At 30.9% G+C, this 18,187-nt stretch overlaps 1 protein-coding gene across 1 annotated transcript; it reads left to right on the top strand.

Moving 5' to 3' along the window:
- The first annotated feature begins 1,113 nt into the window (after positions 1–1,113).
- Positions 1,114–17,531, top strand: LOC130448705 (uncharacterized). Its single transcript, XM_056786182.1, has 3 exons — positions 1,114–1,230; positions 13,131–13,296; positions 16,390–17,531. Exons 1-3 carry the CDS (start codon positions 1,135–1,137, stop codon positions 16,770–16,772), a joined length of 645 nt encoding a protein of 214 aa, XP_056642160.1. The 5' UTR covers positions 1,114–1,134; the 3' UTR covers positions 16,773–17,531.
- Positions 17,532–18,187: the final 656 nt, after the last annotated feature.

An 18,187-nucleotide genomic window follows, 5' to 3' on the forward strand; every position in this document is an offset into this window, starting at 1 on the left:
ACGAACTCGTGAAGAGGAGTTTCAGCTACTCACAAAACACTTTGACGCTCTGCTTGCTATTGTCTTCTCAGCTCCCAGCGAACCGAAGATTAATAGTGCAACTTTTGCTGCACGGGCCCGCGACAAATCTGCATAGATCAGATTCCCGCTTTCGAGGCATTTTTAAAAAAGAACAAAGTAGGAATTAAAACCAAAGAGTAAGATCTAAAACGAATAGCATCTAACCACAAAAATGACATGTAACTTTAAAAATTCAAATACTTTTGTACTACATATATAATGACAAGAAAAAAATAACAATAAATATAGAAAAATTTCAAACAGCTGAAACTATATTCAATTGGATTGGATATTGACATATATGTAATACTCCTATAAGTGGAAGCTGTTACGACTAAGGAAAACAGAATGATAACGCTTTCTCTATCCTCCGAGGCTCCAACTCGGTTCTGCGCATTCTCAAGCATGCGCAACCTGTACGAAGTATCTGGAACGAGAGAGAAAATAGTATATTGTCAGCACTTTAATAGTGGGACATTCCTTCCCGTTTAAACTGTCCATATAGATTGACGTGACCGTCGATAATACAGTGCAACGGTCTTATAGTACTCAGAGTTGGATTTTTTAATTTTTAATGACAAATTTCAATTATTTTATTTGAAGAACTAATGTCCGCAGAGGTCTGCGAAATGTAAATAAATCAACCCATCTTCTCCATGTTGTTCCTGCCAAACTCTTTCAATATAACTATAAATAAATTTGAAATAGTAGTTGCCTTATCTAGTAGCAAAATTCGAAATGAATTGAGAATATAAATCTTTGTATGGTTGATTCTATTTTGATAATCACGTGATAGGTAGTATTAATTCGAAAAATGTCAGTGGAAACGTCAAAAATATTTTCTTCTAAAAAATACCTTATATATATTATAAATAACTTCTATATGTCTTAAAAAGAAAATAAACGCAATTTGTTAGTAATTTATATTTGTGAATGTGAGTTACCTTACAGAATATCCATCTATATGTTTATTCTTACCTAATCTGTATCAACGATACGATAAGATAATCGTTGATGAACAAATCAATTGTCAAAATATTTGTAACCGCAGCAAAATTGTTCAGTTTTTGTCAGATGTTCGATAAAATGTACCAGAAAAATGTGATGAGTGTTTTATATCTAACACTGTTTATCATAAGTTGGTGTGATGCAGTCGTTGAGGGGAAATATGTAAGTTATAACATATTTCAATAAAATTATTAGTGTGATGATGAATTTAAAATGTTTTGATTACAATTACATATTCTAAAACTGATATTTTTGCATTGTTTTAGAACTCGTTAACTTCTATTCAAATAATGCACTATGAAATTATTTTTAGATCGCTTTGAATCCAATATCGTTCGATATATTACTATGTACTGCTTACTATCAATCACACTGCCAATTGATTATTAAAAAAATAATCATATGAATATGCAGAAGGTTGAAAAGAAATTTTTAAAAAGTGTGCTCATCACTTATTAAAATTATGATTTCCAAATCTATCTGCCATTACATATTTCTGGAAAAAACGCGTTTTGCCTTGACTCTATGGCTCTATGATTCAATTGTAGATATGATTAGGTGCTAGATAAATTAAACCTCATTTTTTGTTCGTGATTAACTAGGTAAAGTATTTCCAATACAATATTGGAAATAAAGACAAAAATTTCTCTAAAATTTTATAATGAAAAATAGTCATAGTCAAAAATATCTCATTGGCAAGCAATTTGCTGCCATCTTCTCGATATATATCCACGATTTATTTCTAGTCATTTATAGCCGATTGAAGTTTGCCAGATCAAAATCTCTTCTGTACGCCAAAATGAAGTATCTACGCTATCTATTCGTCAACCAGTAACTTAAGAAAATATGGAGGCAAAGTTGCCGAATTGTACAACGTTTTCCAATTCAGTGTCCTCAGTAAATGTCTCTAATAATAATTCTCCCAGAATATGGGAAAGCTTTTAGAACAATACTTAGTGATTTAGTGGAGATATCTGGATATACTCTTTGTTGAGGAGTTTAACAGCCAGGGGAAATACTAATTCAAATCTTAAAGTCTAAGAAGCGTTCAACTATAAGGTATTCCTCGAAAACTATTAGCAAATATTCTGTTGTGATAGTACCTGTCCAAGTATTTACTTTCTGAGGATGCTGCTTATGAACATAATATATAATTTAGCCTCTTTACTACTGCAATCTAATAAAAGTAGTCATCCATTAGTCGAGGCGGAGTATGATTTTGTACTAATGGAAACTGTGGATCTTCCTGCAGAAATAATGCAATGCCCAATTATATCTACATTTGTCCAAAAGATGTGTCCTCACTTTGATTTCGATTCCTGTATTCACAGTTTAGCAATACTAAGACTTTGAAAGGCAGTTGATGATGACTTTGATAGCTCAACAACATGCAACAAGTTTGATAGTTGTTTTATAGCAACAGCTGATATGAATTTGAACTTAAAAACCAACCAAAATACCGACAAGATCAGAAGCAACGTGACCATTTAGATTTCACAATTGAAAAACTTGTAACCTTACTTCCTCGGCTGAAGACTCTTCCTTAGGAAGTGATATTCGACCTCAGTTGAGGTATATAAATAAATGTTACTTGGATGAGGTTAACAGTTAATATTAAATTGGACGTCACTAGCATTTCAACGAACGAATTTAGAAGTGATAAAAAAGGGCGAAAAAGCTTGAAAGTTGTTATAATAAGTTATAATGTAGTAATAAGTTGTTATAACACAACACAACACAACGAATAAGTTGTTATAACAGTTATAATTTAAAAATAACTCATATTTCTATATATTGAAGATAAGAACTGGGACTTATCGGAAACCCGAGATGGTTAATGGCAGCCATTAACTCAATTCCCAATTATTGAAATTAAATTTGGTGTATTTACGGTGGTGTACCGGTTGAGTCCTTGGTGGTCAATCTCCAACCTTGCAGCTGTAGAACTGTAGAAAAAATAAAATGAGGAAGGTAACGGCAACACAAATGAAAATTACTAAGGAAGAAACGAGTAGATAGAATATATTTGAATAAAAAGGAACTTATGCTCTAACATATAAAGAAATTGAATTCATATATTCTTTATGTTTTTCAAATAAATAGCAATACGAACATACACGAAAATTATGATACAAATTTGCTTAAAGTAAAAGGAAATTGAAGATGATTGGAATTTTGTGAGCACTATATATATATAAAAAGCAAAGTTTGAAAAAATAAACCTTACCTGTTAATATTAGGTATAAGGTATAAGATCATCAGCTTGAGTTTTATTGAAGTCTTCGAATGGAGGGAGGTCGATAATCAATTAACAAACAAATGTTAGAATTAAGAAAGAAGTGACTACTGTACCACGATACACGAACAAAGGAATATTCGAAATATTTGAGGAAATATTTAATAAGACATGTTACAAACTCAAAATTCACCTACTCTTATGAAACAGCAAGAGAGGTTTTGACTGGACTAACTAACCAATACTTGTTTGTAGAGTAAGAAAGAATTTTAAAGTTTTGTAGCGACAAACAATGTATCCCAAAGAAACCCAAATTTATCTAAACAGACACACATCTAATCTTCTTCAGCAAAGTTATCTGTTATTAGAAATTGAACTGATTACTTACTTGATGTATAAAATAATCCAAATAAACTCATCAAAGGCAAAAAAAATTACCACAAAATGTGGTTTCCTAGTCCCTCTCACGTCATTAATCTGAATATATCTTTTGAATATAGTGTGAATATGTGAATCAATATAGTGTTTTTAGAAATTTTTGCGACTAATTTGTCATGAATGGCAACCCTACAGACTAAAGCGAGTGAAAGAATGTGTAATACCTAAGAACATTGTCATACATCAATCGATAGCGTGTAAGATCACATTTATACTCATTTGATAATAAAAATGGGATAACCTTTACTTCAAAATTCATTAATTAATAAATGATTCTTTTTGGTGCATCTTTTATCACCTCACATCTCTAATTATTCAGTTGATTAACACACAACCACAATGAGACACTAATCAAATCAATAGATTGTAATCAATTTAGAAATAAAACAAATCATATTCAATATAACATTATATGTCAATGTTTCTTATTAACAAAAACATTATTTATATACTTCATTTTATCTGGTTAATGTGATTGACACTAAATTAGGTGTGATGCGATTCCATTCGTATCAACAATAGTGATTCATTATTTCTGATTCTATATTACAAAATTATGTATTTAGTTCGAGTAGCAATTCAATAGTTATATCTTCTAGCAAAAATCATTCCTCTTGTAGTTTATTTTGATTGAGGTTATAGTTAATCTTAGGACTATACGGGGTGGTTAATCTGTATTTATATGGTGTAGAAGTCAAATGGTGACTTCAATACAGTATCCCTATATTTTATTAAATTTTTGGAATGTACTTAGTAAGTTAGGTTAACTTTGAGTGAATTTCAAATGCAGGTAGGATATTGCCAAATCGAAAAAATTCTGTGCATTTGCTTGATTTGAAATTGATTCTTCCGTAGTACGTTCAAACATTTCCAGAGAACAATTAGTGTTTGTAGAGTTGTGTTACATTGTGGTCTCAAAAATATCAACAAACTATTTGTGATTTGTGAATTTGATTGGGATCATTTTACTAATCTTCTCAAGTTTTTTAAATTCATGTAAATTATTCTCAAATAGTAACAACTCCATAAAATACTAAATAATATAGTTAAATACTATTGCAATGAAAAATTTAGGGGTTAAAGATCAATTTTCTTTTATGTTCCGGTTCGAAATATATTCCTTGTTTGGTGAAAAGTAGAAGTTCATTGTTAACTCTAACAAAAGAACTCTGAAAAAACACGTTTCCTTAGTTTTCAGGAGCACTTAGATAATGGGATTTTGTTTGATGGAAATTATATTTCGATGATAACCGAAGTAGGTCGAAACGTGAAGATTTTATCTATTATTGAACAAATTTTCAAAGTTAGTTATATATACAAGTTGATTCAACTTTATATATAGTGTTTTAAATAGGAGTAACATTTTCAACAATTTTTTTCTCCTAGTAAATTACGGCTACCATCTAAAATTATTATCAGCTCTACAGAAAGTACTGAAAATAGTGAAACAAATGAAATATACTATTTGGATTACCTCATATTTGATCACATTTTCAAAGTCTACATAGGTAATTAGGTCAACTATGAATGATTTTTCATATACCTATTTCCTTCTCTTGGGATATTCCATTTTTTAGAGAAATTCTGATATATATTGAATTTAGATAAGTCGATTTCACAACCTTTATCTAACAATCGTGATATTTTTTCGGCATTTCCTGATAAGTTATTCAATTATCATACAAATTTAAACAGTTACCACCAACGAAGACAATTCTTGGTGTTATGATTAATAGTTTAGAATCCAAATACGAACACCAAAAAAATGAGCAAACTGCATATTTAATTGAATCTAGTATTTATAGGATTCTTAGAAAGCACAAATACCATCCGCATCGTATTCAGCTGCAGAAGAATAGAATAATTTTGTTTATGGATTTCTGATCGAGATGCATAAGAAAAGGACTTTTATAAATTTGAGTTATTCATGGACGAATCTACTTTCCACAATGATGATCAAGTGAATATTCACAGTTTTCACCATTATGGTTTTATGTGCTTGTGAGGAATCACGTAATATAGCTGCAGTTAATTGGTTTACCAGAATAGGAGGTTCATGCAGTTCACCAGCCAGATTCCCAGATCTTACTTCACGTTTTTAATTGAGGAATACGAAAAATATTATATACAATATTCTATCGACTATTCTGGACGATATAAATGATATAGGTATTTTCTGAAGTTACACTTGACATTTCAAGAGATGTTAGAATATCATTTGATCGTAAGGCTACAATCTGTAGTACAGAAACTTATTTATAATTTATTATTTATTTAAATATATAATTTATTTTTTTTACTCGTTCAACTGTTTTAACATTAACATTAACACTACGTTGGAATTCATAGAGCCGTTGGTGATATTCATACTGAAACACGTACACCACGACTCACAATTACACTGTCTGACGCACGTTTCGATAACCAAGTTATCGTCTTCAGAGACTGAAGGTAAGAGGATGTAAGTTTGATTTACTCAACTATTTTTGTGACATCCCATATGGATAGAAGTATGTTATGAAAAATAAACCACAAACGATGCAGATGAATAACATTTTTTGTTGAAACTAACAATGAATTCCTACTTTTTATATTGAAAAAAATTAAATATTTGGAACCCCAATACAAGAGAAAGTTTTTATATACCTAGTTTTTTCATTGTAGCAATCAATAGTATCTAACTATATTATTTCGGTGTTTTATGAAGTGTTTATTTGAAAATTCTCGCATTTAGATGAATTTGTCAGATATGATAAGATTGGTGAAATCGAAAACAATGTGTTGATGTTTTCACGACCTTTATAAATCCCTTATTATTATACTATTTTCTTTTTAATGTAACAGACTTCTACAATAAGAATTTGGAGCAATATTACTCTATTATTTTTTCTCTACACATGCTCTAACATAATAAAACTGATGAATCGAATTCAAATCAAGCAACTGCTCATAATGTTTTCGATTGAATATTTGGAAATATCTTAACTGCCTTAAAATTTTGTTTTAAATGTTTCTGTGACTTCAGGCTTCGTGATCTAAGCTCCTCTGCTAGTTTGGTCTTGAAAAGATTTTCAAGAACTCTCATAAAAATAAGTCCAAAGGATTGAAGTCTGCCGGAAAATTATAACCAGAGTAGTTCTGCTAAACGTATCAACCTAAGTAAGAATCTACGAATCTGATGAGGCTAGATCACAGAGGATGAAACCTCTATCCACATTTTCTCTGAGGTGTGAAACACTAAGGAAATCCAGAGTAATACACCTGGGAGCGTATGAAATTGAAGACAAAGATCTCTGGCAGTTAAAGCTATACCACATTCTAGACTTTTTAAAAGGAGTGAGTGAGTTCTTCAGTATGGCAGCAAGAAAAGGGGACACAATAGATACTTTGGTTCGCAGTGTATACGAGAGTCCAAATCCATACATACATATAATTATTTTTCACTATGAGGAGTCTGCGATTTTTGGTGGTTATTCAATAGGTCTCTTCTACCTATCCATTTGCTTGGAAAAATTTTGCCAAATAGGGAGCCGTTACTCTCATACTTCACTGACAATTTCGTCAAACAATCTTAGCCCGATTAATTCACATCGTACCATTTCTGTTCAAACATCTATCTACTTTTTTGTTTGTCCTTCATACAGAGTTGATTCTGGACCGTCTAATAAAGACATAGTGATTTATTTCACCATATAACTCAATATACTGTTCGAGTGTAGTTAACTCAAAACTGCAGCTTAGACAAATTACCATTAATGCCTGGAAGGCTGTGATTTTGATTTTGTGAGGATGCAATCAATATGTGTAAAGAACTAGCTATTTCAACATCATTCGATATATATCTTGTAGCGTTTGAGCATGTTCTCCAAAAGTACAATCTTCTTACGATATTTTCTAAAAACACGACCTCTGAATTACCCGATATTTTCATAATCAACATGTTTTGTCCAAGACAATTTGAGAAATAAGGAATAAAAATGTTGTGTACCATTTTATACCCTATAAATATGCATTAAAATGACAACGTTCGTATTCAACGAATCATCAATTACGTTTTATTTCTAACTTGGTTATTATTATTTCAACTATTGAACTGTTGCATTTATTCCTAACTATAGATTAATATTATATATTAATATTCTCATCGCTCAAAACTTATTACAAAGATCGAGACGGATAGGTTTTTTCACCAATGTGTTTTGTAATTTGATACTTTCTGGCATATTCAAACGACGGCGATTGCCTTTTGGAAAGACAATAGTTCTGTTCGTGGTTCTTATTACGAATTATTTCAAAATCAAAAACAAAGCTAATACCAAACGGCGTTCAACAATTCACATTTATTTCCTATCATAAATTTTTATTTTTTTACGAATTGACTGTTTCAAAATAAAATTTCTCAATTTATCGATGAAAAACAGTTATTACTCTAATTATATTCCTCGAAAAAACTAAAACATTTTTTTAAATAAAGTGCTATTTATTTATTAGTTGATTGGCAAATATTTTGCAAAGTCTATAAATATTGTGTTTGGGTGTTTAGGAAAATATAATCTCAGTGCGACCAAATAATAATATTTTTTTTCAGAAGCAATCACTGAATCCTTATATAAACACATATATATGATATTTGTTTTACTTGTTGCTCAATAAAACTGTATAGACTGAAACAATACTGACAGAGAATATTTCATTTCTAGTTTTATATATAATAACATATTGCCGTTGGTCGGTATTTGATCAGTATCAGATTGTAGTTAATATTATGAAATAGGGAAGGTTAGAAAAATTTTCATATTATTCTCTAATTATACATTATGTAAGGAACGCCTCAATTATTTCAGAAGCTTTATATTTTTTTGTACCATTAACAGAAATCAGAAATATATTTTCTATAAGCTTTTCTGTTGGCTATGGGCTTAGAGGCTGGTCTTGAGAATGTCCTGATGAGACTTTTCCAGTGAGAAGGTCTATTGCACTTTATTTGAGATCAATTAACCAGCTTCATTTCAGTCTTTTGTTGTTTGGTTTTTGGTATAGTGACTGTAGTAGTATATTAGGATGGCTTACCAGCTTTGAGTAGTCTCTTGTATTGCTGGAATACGGAGGTCTTGATGAATCAATGTGTTTGTGAGGTACCATGGTGCATTGACTATTGATCGACTGGAGACTCTTGATTGTCCTCGTTGTATGAGATCAATACCAGATTTGCTGGCACATCCCCTTAATTTTATTCCGTAGGTCCAGATGAGTATAGTGAATGATTGATTTGCTTTCGTTTCTTGAAAGCAAAGAAAATAGCCTAAGTAATTAGCTGTCACAACGCGACGCTCGGAAAATAATGAACTTTATTATTTCGAATAGATCACCCTGTATATTTTATATCCTTAAGAAATACTTATTATCTTTCATATAATGTCCCCTATACCTAAATATCATAATTTCGGAGTTTTAGCTACATTTACAGTATCTCCGCCGAAGTTAAAATAATACATTCAGTTGGCTATGACTGCTACAATAACAAATTTGAAGTTTGAATAAATTATTATTGTTTATTGAAAGTCACAATGGATCATTTATCTGAAAAAGAACGAATTCATATTCTAATGATGATGATGAAGAAACGTGTAATATCTTTAATAATTTATATCCTAACGGAAATCCCATAATAAGATCTACTGTCACTAAATTAGTAAAAAAGTTTAACCGAACTAGTTCGGTAAAGGATTCACCCAAATCAAGGCGCAGAAAAACTGCATTAACTGAAAGCCAAGCTTTCGATGTTTGTGTCCTGTTAGGAGAAGATCCACACGTGAGTACTGGACAAATATCCAGGGGGGAACTTGATATTTCGTCGGTAATAAAAATTTTACCTCATATTAAATTCCATCCATACAAAGTTACGTTGGATGGAGAGTTGTCAGATCATGATTTTGATAGACGTGGAGAGTTTCCAGACTTAATGATGGAAAAATGTTAATATCAAAACCATCCCAATTTTTCAAGTAATGGTATTTTTTGAGATGAGGCCACTTTTTTGTATTGATGGAAACGTGAATCGGCATAATTGATGATACATTTTTTCTCGGACCAAACCCCTGTGGATTGTGACGTTGTTGTTATATAATTATATTCACTATAATTATTATTTCTTTGATAATTAAATTGATTTCTAATATAATTTTAATTATTATTATATTGACTTTTCTGATCATTTTTCATTTAGTTTAAATTATATTTGAAATTGTTATTATAATTTCGAACTTTAGGCTCATAAAATTGGCCAACATATGCCATTGCATCTTCTAAAGAACTGGGTTACTTCAAATAAATGTTATTTCTTATTGTGCCTGAGCATCCTAAGCATCCCAATAAAGGTGTTCAGCGCAGCTTTTTGCAGTGGTTTATTTGGTATTTTTTATCCATTGAATTAAAATCGTTGCTTATTGTTTGTATTGTTTGATCGGTCAATAATTGTAATCTGTTTCCAAACGCTATTAATTTTCATATTTGAATGGTTTGGTTCTTGTTAGCACTTGTAGAATATGGTCTAAGTCACGTCTATCAGCAAAATACTTCTTTTATTTTAGGTCATATATCAATTCCAGCCTATTCCCTACCACGACCTCAGAGTTTCCAATTAATTTTTCCTGAATATATTCCAAAACATGTGTTTTTATAATGATCGTTATAGATTGTATATGTTTCAATTAGTTTTTCACATATGTTGATGAACTTCAAACTATTTCTATCTCCGACGTAAGACTTAATATTTTATTATTTCAATCTAGTAATTTCCAAAGATATTTTTTGGTGTACCTATCGTCAGTATTTGTCTAGATATAACTCGCGATTGAAATACGCGAAGGGTTGATCATGATATTTGCTCAGATATGAATAATAGATTACATAATGGAATTTATGGAATAACAGAAAATAGCTTTTCCATTTATTATTATCCGATAATCTATTCAGCATTATATAAATGCTCCCGTGGGAGAATTTTAATCGAAAACGAGAACGATGAAACTCACTCTTGAAACAAAATAAAAACACGGGATACGAAATATTCACCTCATAATAAATATTTGATATCCTTAAATTTTTTTGGAATGGTGGTTTCTGTAATATAATTTTGAACAAATCCGTAAACTTTACTCTATGTGATCTTTCCACTTTAGCCTAATATTTCCGAAAGATTCAATAATTGTTTCATATGAGCAGCCGTTTATCGTTCAGGAAATAATGGGAAAGCTAGGAATGATAATGTGCCAAAATACATTTATATTATAATAATACTCGGTCGAAAAGAAGAGGTTTGTGATGAAAGAGAAAGTCGAATTTTAAATTGGCACAATAGTTGAAATGATTACGACCGTCGCACACTGAGGCAAAAAGATCCTATACCTGGCAATAAATCAGGAACTCTATGAAGTTGATTATTATAAATAGGATGTGTTGTTACTACAACACATCTTACAACATATCCATACAAAAAAGATACAACTATTACATTTCATTATCTTTGGAATCACAAGAGCCATTCTTGTCATCGCTTTCACTACCATCGTTGGAGTCATTAATGTTGTCAAAACCACAGTGTTGCAGAAGTCCCGGGAGAAGGCAGAAGCCACTCAATTTTGTTTCTTTTGAAATTTTCTTTTACTGTTTATTACGAGGTCGAAACTCAGTAAAAATATCAAAATATCCTTGTTTGTTTTTTCACGACTACACTTTTTTGAAAAATGCTCCCGATATTTTCTAAAATCTTTGTTTACGGCTTCTTGAGCTTCTTATGTTAATTGGCCTATAGGCAGCAAAGCAGAGGACACTATTTCAGGGCCATGTATAAAATATTTATGTGAAGTAGGAGGCATATTATACCAAGTATATTTATCAACAAAGTATCGAGCGGTTCGTGTGAGAAATCTCTGAATTTTTCTGCATCAATTTCATGTTCACTTGAAATTACTATGTTGTAATATGCATTATTTTAATTGAATTAATTTCAATGTTAGTAATATCAGATGAAAGTTCCGCATCCTCAAAAAACCGCCTAGCGATATTCTTATTATTTGATTGACCAAATCCGGGCTTAGGCTTGTCTATGATTAAACCAGTTCGTTCCCTAAATTCTCTATGAATACGGGCTTCGTTTTCCTGAACAATTTCTTTATCTGTTCCTCGAGCCACTTTTTAATTGATAATTTGTATGACAGATGTAAAAGGAATTCAAACATTCTTATCCAACCATGCAACACCGATAATCTGAATTCCAAATTTTCTGTTTTTATTTCTCTAAGAATCATTTCGTCAATACAATTAAGATCCTTGGATGTTGCGCCACAAATAAAGCATTTTTTCGTGGAGGTTGTGTCAGTAAGAACATTACATATTTTGCCGTCAATCATCGAAAATAAATGGAAATAAAATTAAAACATTATTCTTACATTATCTTATTTCATCAGCACGCAGACAAAAAATGTTTTTCAAATAAAAGTGCGAAATAAGTGCAAGAAAACTAAACAATTTTGAAAAGCTAAAATTGTACCAATTATAAAAAAATTATTTGAAAACTTGTACTATATTGGAACCCAACTAAAATCTCACATATATTTTGGAAAATGTTATATAGTTTTATTTTGTTTTTTGTTTCAAATAATATTAACTAAATACATAAACTTTTCAGCGGATATAAATTTATCAAAATGTTGTTATATATCTGGAGGTTCCACGTTGAAATTCAAACAGGAGCTATGAAAATATAGCTTTAAATTCACACAAAAAAATTCAAATCTACAACACTTACACTATCCGTAGAAAACTGACTTTAGTACAGGGATGGGTAGTAAACGCTTGCGATTAATGATAAATTTACCTGTGTATATTGGTAGATATTTTTATTAATCACTTTTTCGAATTTATTGTCAGGTATAGAACCTTTCTGCCCAAGTGTGTGTCGGTTTGAATTCTCCCAATATATTATAGAATACATATTTGGGAGATGAATGTACTCTTAATCAAATTATGAAATGAATAAACAAAATCGATGCAATCTGAATGACTCTTATTGCAATCATTAAAGAGTAAATACAATACTTTGAACTCAATTGATCGTGTTTTTATTCATAAGAACAAAAACAATCATTTGTTTTACACATCTAATAACAAATCATATTTAATTGTTGATAGAATTCAAAGATTCTTCAAAAATTATTTTGTGACCGTTTTGCAATTTATATATTAAAAATGGGTAACTGGGTATGGTAGATGTATGACGTTACTTATACAAGCATTAGAATAAAATCTGTTCTCTGCAAGATCCAGGTTGACATATTTCATGCCTTTTATAGAAGGTTATGGATATATATCACATTTTTATTTATAGATTTTGGACCAGCATAGGTATGAGAGTCTGGGGTTTATTGGAAAAAAGCCAACTTTCTCAAAAAAAATTTATATAGCTAATATTGATGGAATTTCACTGGAATTGGAGGGCGCTATTTCCCTTGACAACTGCCACGCGATGGAAACATTCTTTGAAATAGATACGAGTAAGTCCTGTACTGTAAGAACATATTTGTATGGGTATGTTAAATAATATCATCATTGGTGCGAATCAATTATATCAAACTCAATCACAATATCCATTTATGACATTTTATTTCCCGAGTACCTACTCTTGTTTGATTTGTGGTGGAGAAGTTACGTGATCTAAATTTTCACATTATTAGAAAACAATATTTTTGACTAACCACGAATACCTGGGAACGTAGATATGATTTGTTCGGATATAAAATTTGACTACTCATTTCCAGAGCCTATTTACATTGCGTCGTAGTTCCACTGTCTTATTTATCAGTACTTTCAGCACATCATATGAACTTTGTCGGTTTTTATTTTCATCTTATAGTAATATATCAGATAATCATTTTTCTTATATAACCCCCTACTAATATAGTGGTTTTTTTGTCACGCAACAGCTAATGCGGGGTAAGTTATGTTTCCAATATATAAAATAAACATAATAGAATATATTACCAGGAATTCTAAAATGTGATTTTTACCAAAAATACAGAGAGGAAAAAACTTAATCATCTAACATTGCGGCAGAATCTTGCAAACAGTTATATATTTTCTGTCCATTTTCGATAGCAAGTATAGCATATTTCGAATTTTGACATTGGCGAAGGCATCACTAAATCTGGATATGGTACAGCATTAGGGTTCGGTGTAGTAAAAAAAGTATCTCTATTAATGCCCACCTACAAATTGCTAGTTTTTTTTAAATTGACTTCAGTAAATTCCCGTTGCAAGTAGATGTGGTAAGGGTGCATTTTGTTTCTGTCAAGAATTCTCTGCACATTTTAGTAGCTCAGTTATTCTAAACTGGAAATAGTTCTCGCACTTGTATGTGGGTTTTCATTAAGTGCCAGCAAAAAATTAATTTCATTTTCTTCTGTCACAGAAGTTTTGGTAATTGTATCGTTTAACCCTCACAGCTCAGATGACCTTGAAAATTTTGTATGCTGTACAGTTGTTTATGCTGAACAAGAATATATGTATAAAACATTCAAAAGCATTTATATATATAATAAATGCTCCTAAATGTTTTTGATTTTAGGTCTCTTCTGTTTTAAAATTAGTTTTTTTCGATAATTTTTAAAAGAAAGATAAATTTTGACGATTCGACTCATCTTCAGTCTTCATCAAAATATTTTGAAACGATATCTTTTTATAGTATTTTAAGATTGAAAATTGAAATTTGAACACTGGTTTCAAATTTTTAACAAACCCCCTCGCCTCCACCCCGATCAACATTTTCCCGAACATGAATTAACTATTGAAGAGTAAGGCTTAGACATAATAAAAAATTATTACTTTTGCATTTATCCTTTTACGAAAGTCCTAACCTAATCCCCTCTCCCGCCCCACACATTCAATGTTTGTAAGGTATCAAAATTTTAATTTTGAAACCTAAAAAACTATGTGAAGATGCGTTTGAACCACTCAATCAAACTCTCAAAGCCTGCTTTTGTAGGTTGTCGCCTTTCGGGAAAATGTTCATAGTATACTCTTGTTTATATTAAGGCGTTCCTCCTAATATCCAGATCATATCAATACTCGTAATTTCATCACTAATGAAATAAATTTTTGCCCTCGTTCAAATTCTTTTGTTCAAATTCTTTTGCACCCAAAAAATCAAAATGTCTCAAGAACTGATATTGTTTGGTATAGCGAATGATAAAAAATAATGTATGTTGGTAATACTTTTCGATATTCACATAAAATATAGGGAGATCCATTTGAAAAAACCGAAATTATCTATTATTGTAATTAGGAAGTCAAGATCATTCCAAGTATGCCACAAAATATAGTTTTTCATTGAAAAAATGTAACTTTGATAATGCACAGCATTTTGGAACAACCTGTAAGATTGTAAATAATTTTAAAATGATGAAGGCACTGTACTTTATCACATATAATATGGACAGGAAACAGGTCCCAAATCGGTTTGACTAAAGGAATGTGGTTCAATACGACTGATGAACCTGATTCTGATTTCAGTCTACCTAAAATATCAGCAGATATTTAGAAATTATTAACCACCTCTAAGCTTGCAAGAAAATAATTCCATAACACCTAAGGAGTAATCGAATGTTCTGGATGTGACGTTGGGTTAGGTTTTATTGAGAACAACCAAACGTAAAAACAATTTTGAAAAGAGAAAAACGTATGTGCTTAGGAGCCGAAGTTAAGGCGACAAATTTTTCATTAGAAATTTAACAAAAAGAAATTTGAACGTTGAAAAATATTTTGGAATCAGAATAGATGAGTTTGACGATCTGAGAAAAATCGATTTTGCTTCAATGAAGTTACAGTCTTAAAAAGGCTTACAAATGAGTGCCACTTTATTTTAAAGTTGAACGATTTCTGCACTATATTACTATCGGCAATAGACAAAAGACTGATCCAAAATTATCTAATGCGGCTAATTACGAGAAGTTCATTTATGAGACAGCTCCTGAAGTATACGAAGCATATATTTTTGAAATAATTTTAGTCAGGTTATAATTAGTTGTTTGTTTTTCCCAATGGTTTTTATTTCCGTATTGAAGTCGCAACTGAAGAATGAAAGATACATATATGTAGCAATTTTGCAATAGCGATACGTAAATTACTGCTCAATACGAGCGTGAATAATTGCGTAATAAGTTGTTGTTCCATATTATGAGGCAAATGCGCCCTCCAAAAAGTATTTTTGCCAAATTCGTTATGGGAAAAAACGTCCCTACGTTACGGTGACGACAATATTAATTTTCTCTCTCCTTCGAGATATTTTATCTATACTGCGCATGCTTGAGAATGCGCAGAACCGAGTTAGATTCTCGGAGGATAGAGAAATCGTTCCTATTCTGTCTTCCTTAGTCGGAACAGCTTCCACTTATAGAAACTGTTCATATAGAAGTATTACATATATGATTTTCACTGAACAAATATCATCAATCAGTAGGTTAATAATCACAATATTATAACAGACTAATGAAAGGTCATCAATTTCTAACAGCTGTACGTTCATATTTATGAGTTGTTTTCTACAATGTAAGTTGATGTAAGCACATACTATAATAAATTTTTCATTTCAGGTTATGCCGATTATCTTCCATTGACAAATAACAAATCTCTTGTCCTCGGAAGCAACTGCACATTATTCTTTCCAAAAATATTCATAAAGAATAAGCCGTTCACCGATGACGCTTTCGCAGGTTTCATCACAGTCAAAGCTATCTATAACAAATATGTGCTGGATGTAACCTCGATCATTCTTATGCCAAGATCCAATACAAAAAATTTGAAAATGATTTTTGAAGTAGATGGGGTTGAATATATAATTCTGAACTATTTTCACCTGAAGGTTACATTTATATTAGTTTTGGTGATAACTTTCTCTATTCTAATTTTGGAAATGAAAGAAGTTCATGACAAATTCTTCAGATTTAGATACAGAAATTTAGAAACATATATATGAGGCTAGAAACTATGTAAATAGTTACTTGAACGTTGTTTTATCTTGGTTTGTTTTCGACCAATTATGTTTGGATATTTATTATACAATAATTACATACTGAAACGTAGATGGGCACCAATTTTTTTTCAATTCGACATCTTTATATCTTAAGAATCCTCTTTATTACTTATCATTTTTATCACATTCACTTACTATCTCATAACTTTTAGTTGATCACTAATTGAACATACATCTTCTTTCTAAAATTATATTATAATATTTCTACTTTCTTGCTTCTCTTTTGAGCTTTTTGGAATACTGATGATTTATCGATAATTTTCCATATTCATCAATGGATAATAAATTGTGGCTGTGTGCTTACTGAAGCATTATTCATCATACTTCAGTTATTTTACATCCCATATTATTTGAAAATGTGTTTTGTTTTGGGTAACAGAGATAGCCCGAATTTTGCTAAGACTGACATTAGAAATAAAGTATTCCAGGCCTTTTGTGGGTACAAAAAATTATAGATACATTTTGAGTCCAGTGCTTTCATTACTCACAGTGTATTTTTCGAATCTCTCTCGAAGCATGAAGCCTCCTACTCAATATTCAATTAATTATATTTCCACTTGAATTAATGGCGTATTTTGTTGTTCATTTTATATCAAAACCCTCTATCCACTCAAACAAACGTTTTAATGTTTAATGTTTCAAATTGTACAGAAATGGTTAATATGTACATAATATTTTTTTAATAAATCATATATTTTGAAAGCTTATTGTTTTCTTTTTTCATTTCTACAAATTCTAATAGTTTTGTATATAACGAACAATATATTGTGTATGTAACTCACTAATATAGAAATTTCGTGACGTATGATATAAAATTATAGTAAATGAATTTTCATTACTTATCAAACTCTGTAACTCCTTCTCATGATCCGCTTTCATATCTCCCTGTTGCTAATGCTAACTTACACAGTTTTTTGTCCGATTGCACTCATTCCGACGTTATCTAAGATCATAGAAAGATTGTTGAAAAGAGGCTTTTATCATTTTTGTTTAAATATAAAATACTTAGTACCCATCACTTTGTATTTATAAGTAACAAATGCACTAATGATGCTATATTCTTCCTCCTTAATAATGTGTACTCTAGCCTAAACAGCCATGACTCCATTTTTGCTTTTTCTAAGGCTTTCGATTCTGTTAAACATAATATTTTAATTAATATATTGCAGTACTACGGTTTTAAAGGAATACCTCACTCATGGTTTAAGTCATACGTTACCAACAGAGGTCAGCTTGTAAGGGTTGATACAACGATGTCATCTTGCAAGCCATTAGAATGTGGAGTGTCCCAAGGCTCAGTACTAGGCCCCATTTTGTTTCTTCTGTTCATAAACGACATCCCCTATCTAGACATTAGT

The sequence above is a fragment of the Diorhabda sublineata genome, chromosome 9, assembly GCF_026230105.1.
Source record: "Diorhabda sublineata isolate icDioSubl1.1 chromosome 9, icDioSubl1.1, whole genome shotgun sequence".
Classification (NCBI taxonomy): Eukaryota; Metazoa; Arthropoda; class Insecta; order Coleoptera; family Chrysomelidae; genus Diorhabda; species Diorhabda sublineata.

Bases quoted from the DNA above. Each gene is read 5' to 3' on its own strand.
- LOC130448705 (XM_056786182.1), top strand. From the start codon at position 1,135: ATGTTCGATAAAATGTACCAGAAAAATGTGATGAGTGTTTTATATCTA. The intron at 1,231-13,130 runs GTAAGTTATAAC...TTTTATTTATAG, and splicing joins CAGTCGTTGAGGGGAAATAT to ATTTTGGACCAGCATAGGTA. The intron at 13,297-16,389 runs GTAAGTCCTGTA...TTTTCATTTCAG, and splicing joins ATTCTTTGAAATAGATACGA to GTTATGCCGATTATCTTCCA.